This window comes from Rhinoraja longicauda, chromosome 20 (genome assembly GCF_053455715.1).
Source record: "Rhinoraja longicauda isolate Sanriku21f chromosome 20, sRhiLon1.1, whole genome shotgun sequence".
Classification (NCBI taxonomy): Eukaryota; Metazoa; Chordata; class Chondrichthyes; order Rajiformes; family Arhynchobatidae; genus Rhinoraja; species Rhinoraja longicauda.
The window spans coordinates 3,424,311-3,441,380 of NC_135972.1; the positions used below are offsets into that span (position 1 = coordinate 3,424,311).

The 17,070-nt window shown below is 50.9% G+C and overlaps 1 protein-coding gene across 4 annotated transcripts in view; it reads right to left on the reverse strand.

Annotated features, from left to right (window-relative positions):
• syn3 (synapsin III) overlaps positions 1-17,070 on the reverse strand; it is a 149,016-nt gene that overhangs the window by 123,903 nt on the left and 8,043 nt on the right. For all 4 annotated transcript variants that reach the window (XM_078416752.1, XM_078416753.1, XM_078416750.1 and 1 more), the window contains exon 2: positions 528-1,060. In XM_078416752.1, coding sequence (XP_078272878.1) covers positions 528-838 — 311 coding nt within the window. In that variant the 5' untranslated portion in view covers positions 839-1,060. The remainder of the gene's footprint in view (positions 1-527; positions 1,061-17,070) is intronic.

The window sequence follows — 17,070 nt, forward strand, 5'->3', positions numbered from 1 at the left end:
GGGAGGATGGGGAGAGAGGGGGAGGATGGGGAGAGAGGGGGGGAGGATGGGGGGAGGAGGGAGGGAGAGGGGGGGAGGATGGGGAGAGAGGGGGAGGGATGGGAGGAGAGGGGGGGAGGATGGGGAGAGGGGGGGAGGATGGGGGAGGAGGGAGAGGGGGGAGGATGGGGAGAGAGGGGGAGGGATGGGGGGAGAGGGGAGGGAGGATGGGGAGAGAGGGGGGGAGAGGGGGAGGGATGGGGGGAGGAGGGAGAGAGAGGGGGGAGGATGGGGAGAGAGGGGGAGGGATGGGGTGAGAGGGGGGGAGGATGGGGAGAGAGGGGGAGGATGGGGAGAGAGGGGGGGAGGATGGGGGGAGGAGGGAGGGAAAGGGGGGGAGGATGGGGAGAGAGGGGGAGGGATGGGGGGAGAGGGGGGAGGATGGGGGGAGGAGGGAGGGAGAGGGGGGGGAGGATGGGGAGAGAGGGGGAGAGAGGGGGAGGGAGAGGGGGGGGAGGATGGGGAGAGAGGGGGGGAGGGGCACGTACCAGTCGGTGTGTGGGTCATCGACCACGAGCAGTATCTTTGGTTTGTGGGGGGCGGGTGTGCCTGTTGCCGTTGTTGCCGGTGTTGCCGGTGTTGCCGTCTGCTCCACCAGGCCAGCGGCAGCGGCTGTGGTCTGCTTCATGGCGTTGGAGAGGGAGGCGAGGATGGTGGTGCCGGGAGGGTTGCGGCGCTCTGCGGCGGGCGATACGGGCGAGCTGGTGGACGTGTCCGGCCGCTGCAGGTCCATCATGTAGCCGTTGGGCAGGTTGGCCACGAAGCTGCTGTCCGAGAGGCGGCGGCGAAGGTAGTTCATCTTCACCGGGGCCGGGGAGGGAGGAGCGCGGTGAAGAGCAGAGGCGGGGGGGGGGAGGGGGTGGGGCAACGAGACCACCGCGACCGTCCGGCCGGCCGACACTCCCGCTCCGAGACCGCTCTCTGCTCCGCCTCACACTGCAAGCACAGATGGTGGGACAACCAGGGAGGAACTAGCAATGTTGGCCTCGTGTCTTCAGATCGTCAACTAGATGGGTCTAGCCTGTGGAGGACAAGAGGGTGAAGACCAATTACCAAGGAGGCACGCTGCATCTCCTGAGAACCGGCACAACAGTGAATGCTCATCACTAATGCTCTCCAGTGATAGGAGCAGAATTAGGCCATTCGGCCCATCAAGTCTACTCCACCCATTCAATCATGGCTGATCTATCTCTCCCTCCCAACCCCATTCTCTTGCCTTCTCCCCATAACCCCTGACACCCGCACTAATCAACAATCTGTCAATCTCTGCCTTAAATATATCTATTTTTACAGCCTTCTGTGGCGAAGAATCCCACAGATTCACCACCCTCTGATTAAATAGATTCCAGTGCTGTGCTCTTTGTATGAACACCTTGCACTGCAGATAACCCATATCCCTCCGTTCCCTGCATATCCACCTGTCTGTCTAAAAGCCTCTCAAACACCACTATCATATCTCCCTCCACTACCACCACCCCCGGCAGCGCGTTGGGACACTTAAGTTTAGTTCAGAGATACAGCGTGGAAACAGGCCCTTCGGCCCACCGGGTCCACGCCGACCATCGATCACCTGTTCACGCTGGTTCCGTGCTATCCCACTTTCTCATCCACTCCCCGCACACTAGGGGGCGATCCACAGAGGGGCCGATTAACCTACAAACCCGCACGTCTTTGGGATGTGGGAGGAAACCGGAGCACCCGGAGGAAACCCACACGGTCACACGGAGAAGGTGCAAACTCCACACGGACAGCACCCGAGGTCAGGATGGAACCCGGGAGTCTGGCGCTGTGAGTCAGTGGCCCTACCCGCTGCGCCACCGTGCCAAGAGCGTAGAGTGAATCCTACCCAAGGGTTTTGTAGCTCAAACTGCAGGATTAATGATATTCCCCAGCATTTTGCACCCTCATTTTTAACAGCACACTACAGTAATCAGCGCTAATGTGTATACTTCACAGAATTTGGGTTGAGTAATTGGCTGGCCTGACTTTAGAATATTCTTTGTGAATTCTATTTGCGTTGGCCGCTGTTCAGGTGCTGACAAAGCTGTTGTGTTTCTGTCAATATCTGCGTGTCCACAATAACCTACTGCGATTCCACATTGCAAAACTTGCAGAGGTTTTAATTAATTTGACAGCAAATTACATTAGTTTAAGATTAATGCAGCAGTTTTCAATTGACAAGGCCCGTTAAATGGTTGACTCATTCATTCCCACCTGCGTAGAGAGTTTAGCTTGGGGATACAGTGCTGAAACAGGCCCTTCGGCCCACCAAGCCCGCAACGACCAGCGATCCCCCTTTCACACTAGTTCTATCCTACACACACGCATAAGGAACAATTTATAGAAGCCAATTATCCTGCAAATCCGCACGTCTTTGGAGTGTGGGTAGAAACCGGAGATCCAGGAGAAACCCCCCCCGCGGGTCACGGGGAGAACGTACAAGCTCCGTACAGACAGCGCCCGGGGTCAGGATCGAATCCGGTTCTCTGGCGCCGTGAGGCAGCAACTCTACCGCTGCACCATCGTGCCGCCCTTAAGAGGGTTGAGATTACGGATGAAAAGAAAAATGGTGTCCCCCACTTTGCTTGAAATGTCGGCTGTGTGGCGGCCCCTGGTGGTGAGCCGCACGCGGTGTGGACCCTCGGCTGTGTGGCGGCCCCTGGTGGAGAGCCGCGCGCGGTGCGAACCCTCGGCTCAAGGGGGGGGGTCACAGAACTTGGAATGGGGAGGGGGGGCAGTTGGTAGCAAAGATAATAGAGCAGAGCGAGATAGGCCACTCGACCCTAGAGACCGTAGTACGTCACGGCGCCAGTTTAGTCGGCAGAAACTTGCAGAAACGTTTAAAAAGAAAATCTGTGAATTGATAGATGCGATATATTCTGCATTTTAATGGTATCATCACACATACTGTTCCCCCACAACACTGATTACCCTGCGAGAGGCAGAGCGAACAGCGGGTTTTGCTTATTAAAATGGCGGACGTTACGCTCCTTTGCGTACTGCACTTCAGTGTGGACGATTTCAACGGAGTGGTCCATCTTGCCCCTCTAGTATCTTCGGTTGGTAGTGGAGGTCCGGGAGGAGTTGAACGGGTTGGGGGATTGGGGAGCTGCATGTTCGATCACGTCGGGGTCACCGATGAAGCGGGACGCGAGTGTCAAGCGAAGTTTTCTTTATTCCTCAAGCATCATACAGCTCCCCAAACCCCCAACCCCCAGTTCAACTGCTCCTGGAACTCCACTACCAACTGCCCCATCTCCCCATTCCAAGTTCCAGGACCCCCACCCCCCTCCCCCGGGCCGAGGGTTCGCACAGCGCGTGGCTCCACACCAGGGGACCACCACAGCTGGATTATTTCAGGACTAGGCCTGAAGGTTAAAACACCACCCTTAACAAAGAGGCCTGGGAGCTTACACTGTACCACATGATTCTGAACATTCAAAAGCTATCAAAACCAAATGAATTTTCCTTTTACATTATCCAGAAAGTCAAAACAAAAGACATGATATTGCGTCAAAGACTGATATCATTTTCAAAAGGCCGCACACAGAGTGGCGACCGTCTGAGCATAAAAGCCCAGTCGAGATCTTTAACGACGCTGTTGTCCCTGACTTCCGTCTGTATAAATCTTTCATGGAAAGTTTGCATGCTGTAAATTCCAGGGGGAGAAATCATTTGCGCTGTTTCTTCCCAGAAGATTCCTTGGATTTATTTTAAGTAGCTTTAAAGCTTTTCACATTCACAGTCGTGGCTGGGTTCGGGCCTGGAGTGTTGTTTAAGGGTTGCCAACTTCCTCGCTCCCAAATAAGGGACAAGGGGTGATGTCACCGCCCCGCGCCCCACGTGACCTCACCCAGCCATTGGTGGAGCGGGAGCACGTGGCCGCTGGCTGGATGAGGTCTCGTGGGGGCGGTGACGTCACCCTTTGTCCCGTATTTGGGAGCGAGGAAGTCGGCAACCCTACCAATACGGGACAAGGGCGGTCCCATACGGGACAAACTAACTTAGCCCAAAATACGGGACGTCCCGGCTAATACGGGACAGTTGGCAACCCTAAGTATTGTGCAGGGTTCCAGCCACCCCTTTACAGGAAGAATGTGGAGGCTTCGAGAAGACCAGAATGACACAAAATGCTGGAGTAACTCAGCGGGATAGGCAGCATCTCTGGAGAGAAGGAATGGGTGACGTTTCGGGTCGAGACCCTCCTACAACCCAGAGACGTCGCCTATCCCTTCTCTCCAGAGACGCTGCCTGTCCCGCTGAGTTACTCCAGCTTTGTGTGTCTATCTGTGATTTAAACCAGCATCTGCAGTTCCTTCCTACACTAACCAGAATGATACCTGGTTTAGGAGGGTGGTAGCTACAAGGTTGGGATTGGGCAGACGTGGACTGTTCAGCTCAGACATTGTGGGCTGAAGGGCCTGTTCGTGTGCAGAGTGGGTCTATGTTTAGGCTTGCCAACTGTCCCGTATTAGCCGGGACATCCCGTATTTTGGGCTAAATTTGTTTGTCCCGTACGGGACCGCACTTGTCCCGTATTAGGCCCGCGGGCCGCTGTCGGCCGGGACAGTGTAGGCTAATGGGGAGTGGGGCCAGGTGTGTTCGCCTGACGGAGGTTGCGTAGCAACCCGCCTCCCGGCCCGGGCGGCCGCCATTGGTGGAGCTGGCTGGGCAAGGTCACGTGGGGCACGGGGCGGTGATGTCACCTTGTCCCGTATTTGGGAGTGAGATAGTTGGCAACCCCTATCTATGTTCCACTGGAGGCCATAGCCTCAAACGTCCTGGATCAGAGGGTGTTGGTTGCAAGGAGATGTTAGACAGACTTAGATTGAACCTACAAATTCGCTCGTCTTTGGGACGTGGGTAGAAACCAGAGCCACCCGGAGGAAACCCACGCGGTCACAGGGAGAACGAGCAAACTCCACACAGACAGCACCTGAGGTCGGGATGGCACCCGGGTCTCTGGCGCTGTGAGGCAGCAGCTCAATGCGCAGCGCGGTCACGAGTGGGCGCTGAATGGGCCCGATGGCTTTGGCCATCCATGATACAAGATCGTACACAAGGTCTGAAGAAGGGTCTTGACCCGAAACGTCACCCATTCCTTCTCTCTAGACAGGTTGCCTGACCCGCTGAGTTACTCCAGCCTTTTTGTGTGTCTATTTTAGGTTTAAACCAGCGTCTGCAGTTCCTTCCTACACATATAAGATCAGCACAGGATCAGCACGGGATAAATTTTGGATCAAAAGAAAAATAGGTCAGCATAGCACAGAACAAAGTGCACTTTAAACATTTGACACTGATGGGGAGTGATGGTGATGGGGAGTGATGGTGATGGGGAGTGATGGTGATGGGGAGTGATGGTGATGGGGAGTGATGGTGATGGGGAGTGATGGTGATGGGGAGTGATGGTGATGGGGAGTGATGGTGATGGGGAGTGATGGTGATGGGGAGTGATGGTGATGGGGAGTGATGGTGATGGGGAGTGATGGTGATGGGGAGTGATGGTGATGGGGAGTGATGGTGACGGAGATATTGTGGTGAGCATCTGTGCTCTGGCCTGCTGGTGAACAAATGGCCAGATACCCCTCCCTTGCCCTGCGGTGATTCTCCACGTCGCTACTCTTGCAAAGACCACCTCCCACCACGACCTATCACACCACTAAATTACTCAGAGCCTGAGGCCAGTTTTTCCAGTGGGATGAAATCATTTTTACCCTGGCAGCTATGAATGATTTGGACCTCTTCAGTTGGGTTTCCAATGAAGGTGGACATGGAATTACAACAGCAGAATAGAGAGATGCAGAGTGGTGCAGCGGGTAGAGCTGCTGCCTCACAGCACCAGACACCCGCGTCCCATCCTGACCTCGGGTGCTGTCTGTGTGGAGTTTGCACCTTCTCCCCGGGACCGCAGGGGTTTCATCCGGGTGCTCCGGTTTCCTCCCACATCCCAAAGACGTGCATCTGTATAAATGTATACACCATTCATATACAATGTATACCCCTTGCTACCATCTCCCCTGACTTAAGGATAGCAGAGTCAGGGGGTATGGGGAGAAGGCAGGAACGGGGTACTGATTGAGAATGATCAGCCATGATCACATTGAATGGCGGTGGTGGCTCAAAGGGCCGAATGGCCTCCTCCTGCACCTATTGTCTATTGTCTATTGACTCTGTCTGAAGAAAAATAGAAAATAGAAAATAGAAAATAGGTGCAGGAGAAGGCCATTCGGCCCTTCGAGCCAGCACCGCCATTCAATGTGATCATGGCTGATCATTCTCAATCAGTACCCCGTTCCTGCCTTCTCCCCATACCCCCTGACTCCGCTATCCTTAAGAGCTCTATCTAGCTCTCTCTTGAATGTATTCAGAGAATTGGCCTCCACTTCCCTCTGAGGCAGAGAATTCCACAGATTCACAACTCTCTGACTAAAAAAGTTTTTCCTCATCTCTGTTCTAAATGGCCTACCCCTTATTCTTAAACTGTGGCCCCTGGTTCTGGACCCCCAACATTGGGAACATGTTTCCTGCCTCTAACGTGTCCAACCCCTTAATAATCTTATACGTTTCGATAAGATCCCCTCTCATCCTTCTAAATTCCAGTGTATACAAACCTAGTCGCTCCAGTCTTTCAACATATGACAGTCCCGCCATTCCGGGAATTAACCTAGTAAACCTACGCTGCACGCCCTCAATAGCAAGAATATCCTTCCTCAAATTTGGAGACCAAAACTGCACACAGTACTCCAGGTGCGGTCTCACTAGGGCCCTGTACAACTGCAGAAGGACCTCTTTGCTCCTATACTCAACTCCTCTTGTTGAAGGGGCTCGACCCGAAACGTCACCCACTCCAGAGATGCTGCCTTTATCGCTGAGTTACTCCAGCATGTGTGTCTACCTTCATTTAAAGGGAAGGTAGATGTGATTGACACCAATTTGATTAAAAAAAAGATAGACACAAAATGCTGGAGTAACTCAGCGGGACAGGCAGCATCTCTGGAGAGAAGGAATGGGTGACGTTTCGGGTCGAGACCCTTCTTCGGTACATTTGATATATTTGTTCTTGAAGCTTGGGTTTAATTTATAGGTAGCAGGCATTAGTTTAATTAAATATTCTCTAAGGCTGGCAAACCCTTTAAATGGATTGCCTTGTCAGGAAGCTAAAAGGTCGTAAGACAGACTTTGCGAACAATTCTCCAACGGTGGAATGAATTGCTTTTAATTTAATATTCATTTCTGACTTGCTGGATGACTCTTATTTAATTACTGATGGAGGATACTTACTCTAATCAAGGCGTTCTTAAAATTTAAAAACCCAAGTTAACCACAAAGGCAATATCCTTTTTGTATCCTGTCATCACAATAAAGAGACCCCCCCCCCTCAAAATACAAACTCTGGGTGAGCCACACAGCGAGAGAGTCTCGAGCAAGACTACGGTTGCCAACTGTCCCGTATTAGCCGGACATCCCGTATTTTGGGCTAAATTGGTTTGCCCCGTATGGGACCGCCTTCCCCGGAATGGCGGGACTGTCGTATGTTGAAAGACTGGAGCGACAAGGCTTGTATACACTGGAATTTAGAAGGATGAGAGGGGATCTTATTGAAACGTATAAGATTATTAAGGGATTGGACACGTTAGAGGCAGGAAACATGTTCCCGATGTTGGGGGAGTCCAGAACAAGAGGCCACAGTTTAAGAATAAGGGGTAGGCCATTTAGAACAGAGATGAGGAAAAACTTTTTCACTCAGAGAGTTGTGAATCTGTGGAACTCTCTGCCTCAGAAGGCAGTGGAGGCCAAATCCCTGGATGCTTTCAAGAGAGAGTTAGGTAGAGCTCTTAAAGATAGCTTAGTCAGGGGGTATAGGGAGAAGGCAGGAACGGGGTACTGATTGAGAATGATCAGCTATGATCACATTGAATGGCGATGCTGGCTCGTAGGGCCGAAGGGCCGAATGGCCTCCTCCTGCACCTATTGTCTATTGTCCCTTATTAATAGGGTTGCCAACTTCCTCACTCCCAAATAAGGGACAAGGTGACGTCACCGCCCCGCGCTCCACGTGACCTCACCCAGCCAGCGGCCACGTGCTCCCGCTCCACCAATGGTGGCCGCCCGGCTGGGTGAGGTCAGTGAATGAGGTCCTCACACTAAAAGAATCAATCAATTTCACACCTTTTAGTTTAGAGATACAGCGCGGAAACAGGCCCTTCCGGCCCACCGGGTCTGCACCAACCAGCGATCCCCGCACATTAACACCATCCTGCACACACTAGGGACAATTTTTACATTTATACCAAGCCAATTAACCTACAAACATGCACATCTTTGGAGTGTGGAAGGAAACCGAAGATCTCGGAGTAAACCCACGCAGATCACGGGGAGAACGTACAAACTCCGTACAGACGGCGCCCGTAGTAGGGATGGAACCCAGGTCTCCGGCGCTGCATTCGCTGTAAGGCGGCAACTCTACCGCTGTGCCACCGTGACCACCCACTTTCAGATCAGTTTAGTTTATTGTCACACGTACCGAGGTGAAGCCTTTTGGGGAAAAGCATTGGAGATTACCATGACCTTTACTGTGACAAACGTTATCTCCACATCCAAGTGGCCACATTCAGAGTAAAAGCAGAAAATACTGGAGACGCAATTATACTGGAAGATCAGGCAGCATCAGTGGACCGAACAGCAGAGGTGACATCTCCAGTCAAAATGGGCAGGAAGGAACTGCAGATGCTGGTTGAAACCCAGGATAGATACCACAAGCTGGACTACCTCAGCGGGACAGGCAGCATCTCTGGAGAGAAGGAATGGGTGATCCTTCTACAGGTCTCGACCCAAAATGTCACCCATTCCTTCTCTCCAGAGATGCTGCCTGACCCGCTGAGTTACTCCAGCACTCTGTGTCTGTCTTCCAGTCAGTGCTCTGCCTCTAGAACCTGCATTGGCCAGTAAAATATTGATCAGCCGTGATCATATTGAATGGCGCTGCTGGCTCGAAGGGCCGAATGGCCTACTCCAGCACCCACTGTCTATATTTCTATGTTTCTAAAGTGTTCCATGCACAAGGAACTGCATGTGCTGGCATCTTGAGCAAAACGCAAAGTGCTGGAGGAACTCAGCGGGCCAGGAGAGATGACGTTTTGAGTTCTGGACTCTTCTGAAGAAACGTTTTGATCCATTAGGTCACGCGTCCATCCCCTCCCCAAATGCTGCCCGGCCCGCTGAGTTCCCCAGGCACTAGGCTCATGTCTTTGTTGACGTATTAGCCGGCTCTTGGCTCCTCTATGACTGCTCTTCAGAATTCCTTTATCCGTTTACACACATTGATTAGTTTACTCCACAATATCCTGCACTCAAGGGATCGCAGTCTAAGTACATGCAACGCTATCTCATAATTCAATCTCTTTTATAAGCTCGTCAAAAGCTAGACATCTTCAGTTGCTAAACCGATTGCCGACCGTAGACATCTCCCTCTGTCGCGACGATGGCTTTACCCAGTCTGCCACGTACATAGAAACATAGAAACATAGAAAATAAGTGCAGGAGTAGGCCATTCAGCCCTTTGAGCCTGCACCGCCATTCAATATGATCATGGCTGATCATCCAACTCAGTATCCCGTACCTGCCTTCTCTCCATACCCCCTGATCCCTTTAGCCACAAGGGCCACATCTAACTCCCTCTTAAATATAGCCAATGAACTGGCCTCAACTGCCTTCTGTGGCAGAGAATTCCACAGACTCACCACTCTCTGTGTGAAGAAATGTTTTCTCATCTCGGTCCAAAAGACTTCCCTCTTATCCTTAAGCTGTGACCCCTGGTTCTGGACTCCCCCAACATCGGGAACAATCTTCCCGCATCTAGCCTCTCCAACCCCTTAAGAATTTTATATGTTTCAATAAGATCCCCCCTCAGTCTTCTAAATTCCAGCGAGTACAAGCCTAGTCTATCCAGTCTTTCTTCATATGAAAGTCCCGCCATCCCAGGGATCAATCTGGTGAACCTTCTCTGTACTCCCTCTAAGGCAAGAACGTCTTTCCTCAGATTAGGAGACCAAAACTGCACACAATACTCCAGGTGTGGTCTCACCAAAGCGATTGTCTTTGTTATAAACTGGAGCAGGGCCAAAGCCAGCCATTGGCAAAGTTTAGTTCAGTTTAGTTTAGAGATACAGAGCGGAAGCAGGCCCTTTCGGCCCACCGAGTCCGCGCCGCCCAGCGATCCCCGCACACTAACACTATCCTACACCCACTAGGGACAATTTACATTTACACCATGCCAATTAAGCTACAAACCTGCACGTCTTTGGAGTGTGGGAGGAAACCGAAGATCTCGGAGAAAACCCACGCGGGTCACGGGGAGAACGTACAAACTCCGTACAGACGGCGCCCGTAGTCGGGATGGAACCCGAGTCTCCGGCACTGCAAGCGCTGTAAGGCAGCAACTCTACCGCTGTGCCACCATGACCGCCCTAGTTTGAAAGTCCAGAGCGTTCTTGCCTCAAAGAGTCAAAAGGTCACGGATTCAGCGCTCGTTCCATAACTTAAGATGACGGTTTAGTGCAGTGAGCAGAGAACGGGCAGCAGAGACACAGAAGATGGATTTAATCCGACAATTTAAACCATCTGCCCATTCCAGCAACAACACAACCAACAAATCCCACAGCTCGATGTGAAGAGGAAAAGTGTGTGGGAGTCTCTCAGTGTCTGATCTGATATTTCTCCTTCAATGGATAGTGGCATTATATAGGTCATTCATTCATATACAGCCACCAAATTCGTATGAACCACTATGAATCGTATGAAATCATTCATAGTTGGTGCAGTATTTTAGCAAGCGTTAAGGGTTTTTATAGACACTGTATAAATCCAAGCAAAGACAAAGTGGTGGAGTAACTCAGCGGGTCAGGCAGCATCTGTGGAGAACACGGATAGGTGACGTTTCACAGAGTGCTGGAGTAACTCAGCGGGTCAGGCAGCATCTCTGGAGAACGTGGATGGGCGACGTTTCACAGAGTGCTGGAGTAACTCAGCGGGTCAGGCTGCATCTGTCACCTTAAAGAGGGTCGGAGGGTAATTACTGTCTGCTGCATGTTGGTCATTTAAACCAACATGCTCCGGGAGGGAGTGGGGATAAGATGGCCTTGGATGACCAAAGAGGTGGTAAATTTAGTCAAAATGAAAAAGAAAGTCCATGGAAGGTTTCAGAGGTTGGAATCACAGGGCCTCTGAGGAATATACAGGTCATAAGGTCGTAAGGAATAGGAGTAGAATTAGGCCATTCGACCCATCAAGTCTACTCCGCCATTCAATCATGGCTGATCTATCTCTCCCTCCTAACCCCATTCTCTTGCCTTCTCCCCATAACCTCTGACACCCGCACTAATCAAGAATCTATCTATCTCTGCCTTAAAAATATCCACTGACTTGGCCTCCACAGCCTTCTGTGGCAATGAATCCCACAGATTCACCACCCTCTGATTAAATAAATTCCTCCTCATCTCCTTCCTAAAGGAATGTCCTTTTATTCTGAGGCTGTGCCCTCTGGTCCTAGACTCTCCCACTAGTGGAAACATCCTCTCCACATCCACTCTATCCAAGCCTTTCACTGTTCTGTACGTTTCAATGAGGTCCCCCCTCATTCTAAACTCCAGCGAGCACAGGCCCAGTGCTGACAAACGCTCATCACAGGTTAACCCACTCATTCCTGGGATCATTCTTGTAAACCTCCTCTGGACCCTCTCCAGAGCCAGCACATCCTTCCTCAGATATGGGGCCCAAAACTGCTCACAATACTCCAAATGCAGCCCTACCAGCGCCTTGTAGAGCCTCAGCATTACATCCCCTGTTTTTGTATACAAGCCCTCTTGCAATAAATGCTGGCATTGAGTTTGCTTTTAAAAAAGGGAGGAAAGAACTCAAGTGAAAGATTAAAAGGGTCAAAAAGAGCCTGGAAATGGCTTTGGAGTCAGATTTAAAGAAAATCCCAAAGTTTTTTTATACCTAAATTAAAAACACGATGATAACCAGGTTGGGACTCACAAGGACAAAGGAGGCGATTTGTGTTTGATTTAGATTTAAATTTAGAGATACAGCATGGAAACAGGCCCTTCGGCCCACCGAGTCCGCGCCGCCCAGCGATCCCCGCACATTAACACTATCCTACACACACTAGGGACAATTTTTTTTTACATTTGCCCAGCCAATTAACCTACAAACCTGCACGTCTTTGGAGTGTGGGAGGAAACCGAAGATCTTGGAGAAAACCCACGCAGGTCACGGGGAGAACGTACAAACTCTGTACAGACGGCGCCCGTAGTCGGGATCGAACCCGGGTCTCCGGCGCTGCATTCGCTGTAAGGCGGCAACTCTACCGCTGCGCCACCGTGCCGCGGTTTGGAATCTGCAGATGTAGGGGAGGTGCTAAACCAGCACTTTGCGCCAGGGAGTTGCACAGAGGGGGAATGGGTCAGTGTGGAGAACACCAACAGGCAGGAGCAGTCTCACGTGATGGGGGAGGAAGTGTCGGTGCTCTCGGCGAGCCTTAACACACAAAAATAAGGCTTAGTTCAGTTTAATTTAGCGATAAACAGGCCCTTCGGCCCACCGAATCTGGTTTTTATCCATTGTTATTGAAGTCTGTCCATCTATTATCTTGGTCTGCCATGTTGCCAGTTACAGTGCAGTTGTCTTAAAGTTCAGATTCTCCATCCTGGCAGAATAATGAATAGGATGTATGTCGGAGTGTGGTACATTGGGTTTAGCTTAGTTTACTTTAGAGATACAGTGCGGAAACAGGCCCTTCGGCCCACCAAATCCGCGCCGACCAGCGATCCCCGCACACGAACACCATCCTACAGGTACGAGGGACAAGTTACACGTACACCAAGCCAATCAACCTACAAACCCGCTCGTCTTCGGAGTGTGGGAGGAAACCAGAGCACCCGGAGAAAACCCACGCAGGGCACGGGGAGAACGTACAAACTTCTGTCGGTTCGGACCAGACGGGATAGCCTTCGTTGCCCTCACGCATCGATGAGCCTTGGGCGCCCAACACCCTGTCTGTCGCCGGTTTGTGGTTTGTCCCTCCTCGGACCACTGTCGGTAGGTACTCACCACTGCTGACCGGGAGCACCCCACAAGCCTTGCCGTTTCAGAGATGCTCTGACCGAGTCGTCTGGCCAGAACAATTTGGCGCTTGTCAAAGTCGCTCAGGTCTTTACTCCTGCCCATTTCTCCTGCATCCAACACATCAACTTCAAGAACTGACTGTTCACTTGCTGCCTAATATATCCCACCCCTTGACAGGTGCCATTGTAACACATAGAAACATAGAAACATAGAAAATAGGTGCAGGAGTAGGCCATTTGGCCCTTCGAGCCTGCACCGCCATTCAATATGATCATGGCTGATCATCCAGCTCAGTAACATGTACCTGCCTTCTCTCCATACCCCCTGATCCCTTTAGCCACAAGGGCCACATCTAACTCCCTCTTAAATATAGCCAATGAACTGGCCTCAACTGCCTTCTGTGGCAGAGAATTCCACAGACTCACCACTCTCTGTGTGAAGAAATGTTTTCTCATCTCGGTCCTAAAAGACTTCCCCCTTATCCTTAAGCTGTGACCCCTGGTTCTGGACTTCCCCAACATCGGGAACAATCTTCCCGCATCTAGCCTCTCCAACCCCTTAAGAATTTTATATGTTTCAATAAGATCCCCCCTCAGTCTTCTAAATTCCAGCGAGTATAAGCCTAGTCTATCCAGTCTTTCTTCATATGAAAGTCCTGCCATCCCAGGGATCAATCTGGTGAACCTTCTCTGTACTCCCTCTAAGGCAAGAACGTCTTTCCTCAGATTAGGAGACCAAAATTGTACACAATATTCCAGGTGCGGTCTCACCAAGGCCCTGTACAACTGCAGCAGAACTTCCCTGCTCCTATACTCAAATCCTCTTGCTATGAATGCTAACATACCATTCGCTTTCTTCACTGCCTGCTGCACCTGCACGCTTGCTTTCAATGACTGGTGCACCATGACACCCAGGTCACGTTGCATCTCCCCTTTTCCTAATTGGCCACCATTCAGGTAATACTCTGCTTTCCTGTTCTTGCCGCCAAAGTGGATAACCTCACATTTATCCACATTATACTGCATCTGTTGCATAATCAATGTTACTCACTTCGCCTGTCAGTGGTCACAATGTTTTGGCTGATGGGTGTATGACAATAAACACTCTTTTGACTATCAAATGACAGACTGGTCTTTAATACCCTGGCCTCAGGTTATAGTGTGCGACACAGTATTTGTACACTGCTGACTGAAACAGTTCAACACTGAACTATCCCTCATCATAGACCATTGTAACACGTTATCATTTATTCAACAGCAGTGAAGAGGCTGCTTCCTAGCAACCAGAACTTCCCAAATCATTTGTAACTTTAAGTCCTGACACAAGATAATGTATTCCCAAATTGGCTCTCAGTGCAGCTTCGACTGAGTTTGCACGGTTGAAGGATGATAAAAGCAGGGACACATAAAGTATTGATGTCTTAAAGTTCGCTACTTACTGATATTGCAATAAATCCACCAATAAATTCACAGTTACCATCCAACAAGAGATTAACCCACGTCCTCTCAGCATCATCAGAAATGGACCACTCAACACAAGATCGTTTTTATGCTCTCTACACTACATCATAACAGCGTAGGAAAGAACTGCAGATGCTGGTTTAAATCGAAGGTAGACACAAAATGCTGGAGTAACTCAGCGGGGCGGGCAGCATCTCTGGAGAGAAAGAAAGGGTGACGTTTCAGGTCTGAAGAAGGGTCCCGACCCGAAACGTCACCCATTCCTTTTCTCCAGAGATGCTGCCTGATCCGCTGAGTTCCTCCAGCATTGTGTGCCTACCAACACGATAACAGGTAGGATGACAATATTCACAGCTCCATCACTGTGCCAAACCCTCAGCTTTCAATAGACAATAGACAATAGGTGCAGGAGTAGGCCATTCGGCCCTTCGAGCCAGCACCACCATTCAATGTGATCATGGCTGAATTGAATTTCAATTGAAGATATAATTTCAAACACACACACATACAATAACTGGAGTTGTTTGTAGACACAAATGAACTGCAGTTGATAGTGGACCAAATTTAAAAAGGCACAAAGTGCTGGAGTAACTCAGCGGGTCAGGCAGCATCTGTGGAGAACATGGATAGGTGACGTTTCACAGAGTGCTGGAGTAACTCAGCGGGTCAGGCAGTATCTCTGGAGAACATGGATAGGTGACGTTTCACAGAGTGCTGGAGTAACTCAGCGGGTCAGGCAGCATCTGTGGAGAACATGGATAGGTGACGTTTCACAGAGTGCTGGAGTAACTCAGCAGGTCAGGCAGCATCTGTGGAGAGAAGACTAGTCTGAAGAAGGGTTCCGACTCAAAACGTCACCCATCCTTTTTCTCCAGAAATGTTGCCTGACCCGCTTAGTTACTCCAGCACTTTGAAGGCTAGATAGAGTCATAGAGTGATACAGTGTGGAAACAGGCCCTTCAGCCCAACTTGCCCACACTGACCAACATGTCCCAGGTACACTAGTCCCACCTGCCTGTGTTTGGCCCATATCCCTCCAAACCTGTCCTATCCATGTACCTGTAACTGTTTCTTAAATGTTGTGGTAGTCCCAGCCTCAGCTACCTCCTCTGGCATTTATATCACAAAATGCTGGAGTAACTCAGCGGGTCAGGCAGCATCTCAGGAGAGAAGGAATGGGTGACGTTTCGGGTCAAGATCCTTTTTCAGTCTGAAACGTCACCCATTCCTTCTCTCCTGAGATGCTGCCTGACCCGCTGAGTTACTCCGGCATTTTGTGAAATAAATACCTTCGATTTGTACCGGTATCTGCAGTTATTTTCTTACACCACCTCCTCCGGCAGCTCGTTCCATACACCCACCACCCTTTGTGTGAATACGTTACCCCTCGGATTCCCATTAAATCTTTTCCCCTTCGCCTTGAACCCATGTCCTCTGGTCCATCGATTCCGCTGAATCAACGCCTTGTTTACCAGCTCATTTCACCGAGCGATGACAGGATGAATGACTCAGCCTGATACAAGAGGGGGGGGCCGTGTGGCAGGGCGCTGCACAACAGCCAGCAACCTACACCCTGTCAGGGAACCAGGGTATAATTTGGTGCTCGGGCCTTTCCTTCCAGATGATCAGCTCACTCTGGTGCAAGAGGTGGTGTCAGCAACATAGACATCAGCTCAGCAACCTGCTGCTTCCTAAGAGGCAGCACAGACAAAGAAACATGGCCACTGGGAATGCTCTTGTTGAAGCCTGACCTCAGTTATCTCTCTGCTTTGCAGATTCATGGAAAATAAAACCCACAACATTGATATTCCGCTGGGCATCCCAGGTGTATAAATCACAGGGGGAATAGACAGGGTGAACAAACTCTTTTACCACAGGGAGGGGGAATCGAGATGTGTATAGAGGAACTGCAGACGCTGGTTTCAACCGAAGATAGACACAGAATGCTGGAGTAACTCAGTGGGACAGGCAGCATCTCCGGAGAGAAGGAATGGGTGACCCTTCCTCAGACTGTCTCGACCCGAAACGTCACCCATTCCTTCTCTCCGGAGATGCTGCCTGTCCCGCTGAGTTACGCCAGCATTTTTTGTGTCTGTCCAGGGGAGGCAAGAATCAAGAGGACCTAGGTTTCAGGTGAGATGGGAAAGATTTCATAGAAAGCCGAGGGGCAACTTTTCCCACTCAGAGGGCGGTGGGTGTATGGAACGAGCTGCCAGGGGAGGTAGGGAGAGGCAGGTACAATCACTGGGCTAAACCTACAGCACTCTGCAACAACCACACAGACCAGGCTCCCCACCACTGGCTCCATCCACACTTCACCACGCCTCCGAAAGGCAGCCAACTTTAGAAAGGAACTTTTATCTCGCCTCCAGCTTCCCCCCTCCCCCCTCCCCCCTCCCCCTCCCCCTCCCCCTATCTTTCAGTCTGAATGAGGGATCTGCCCCGA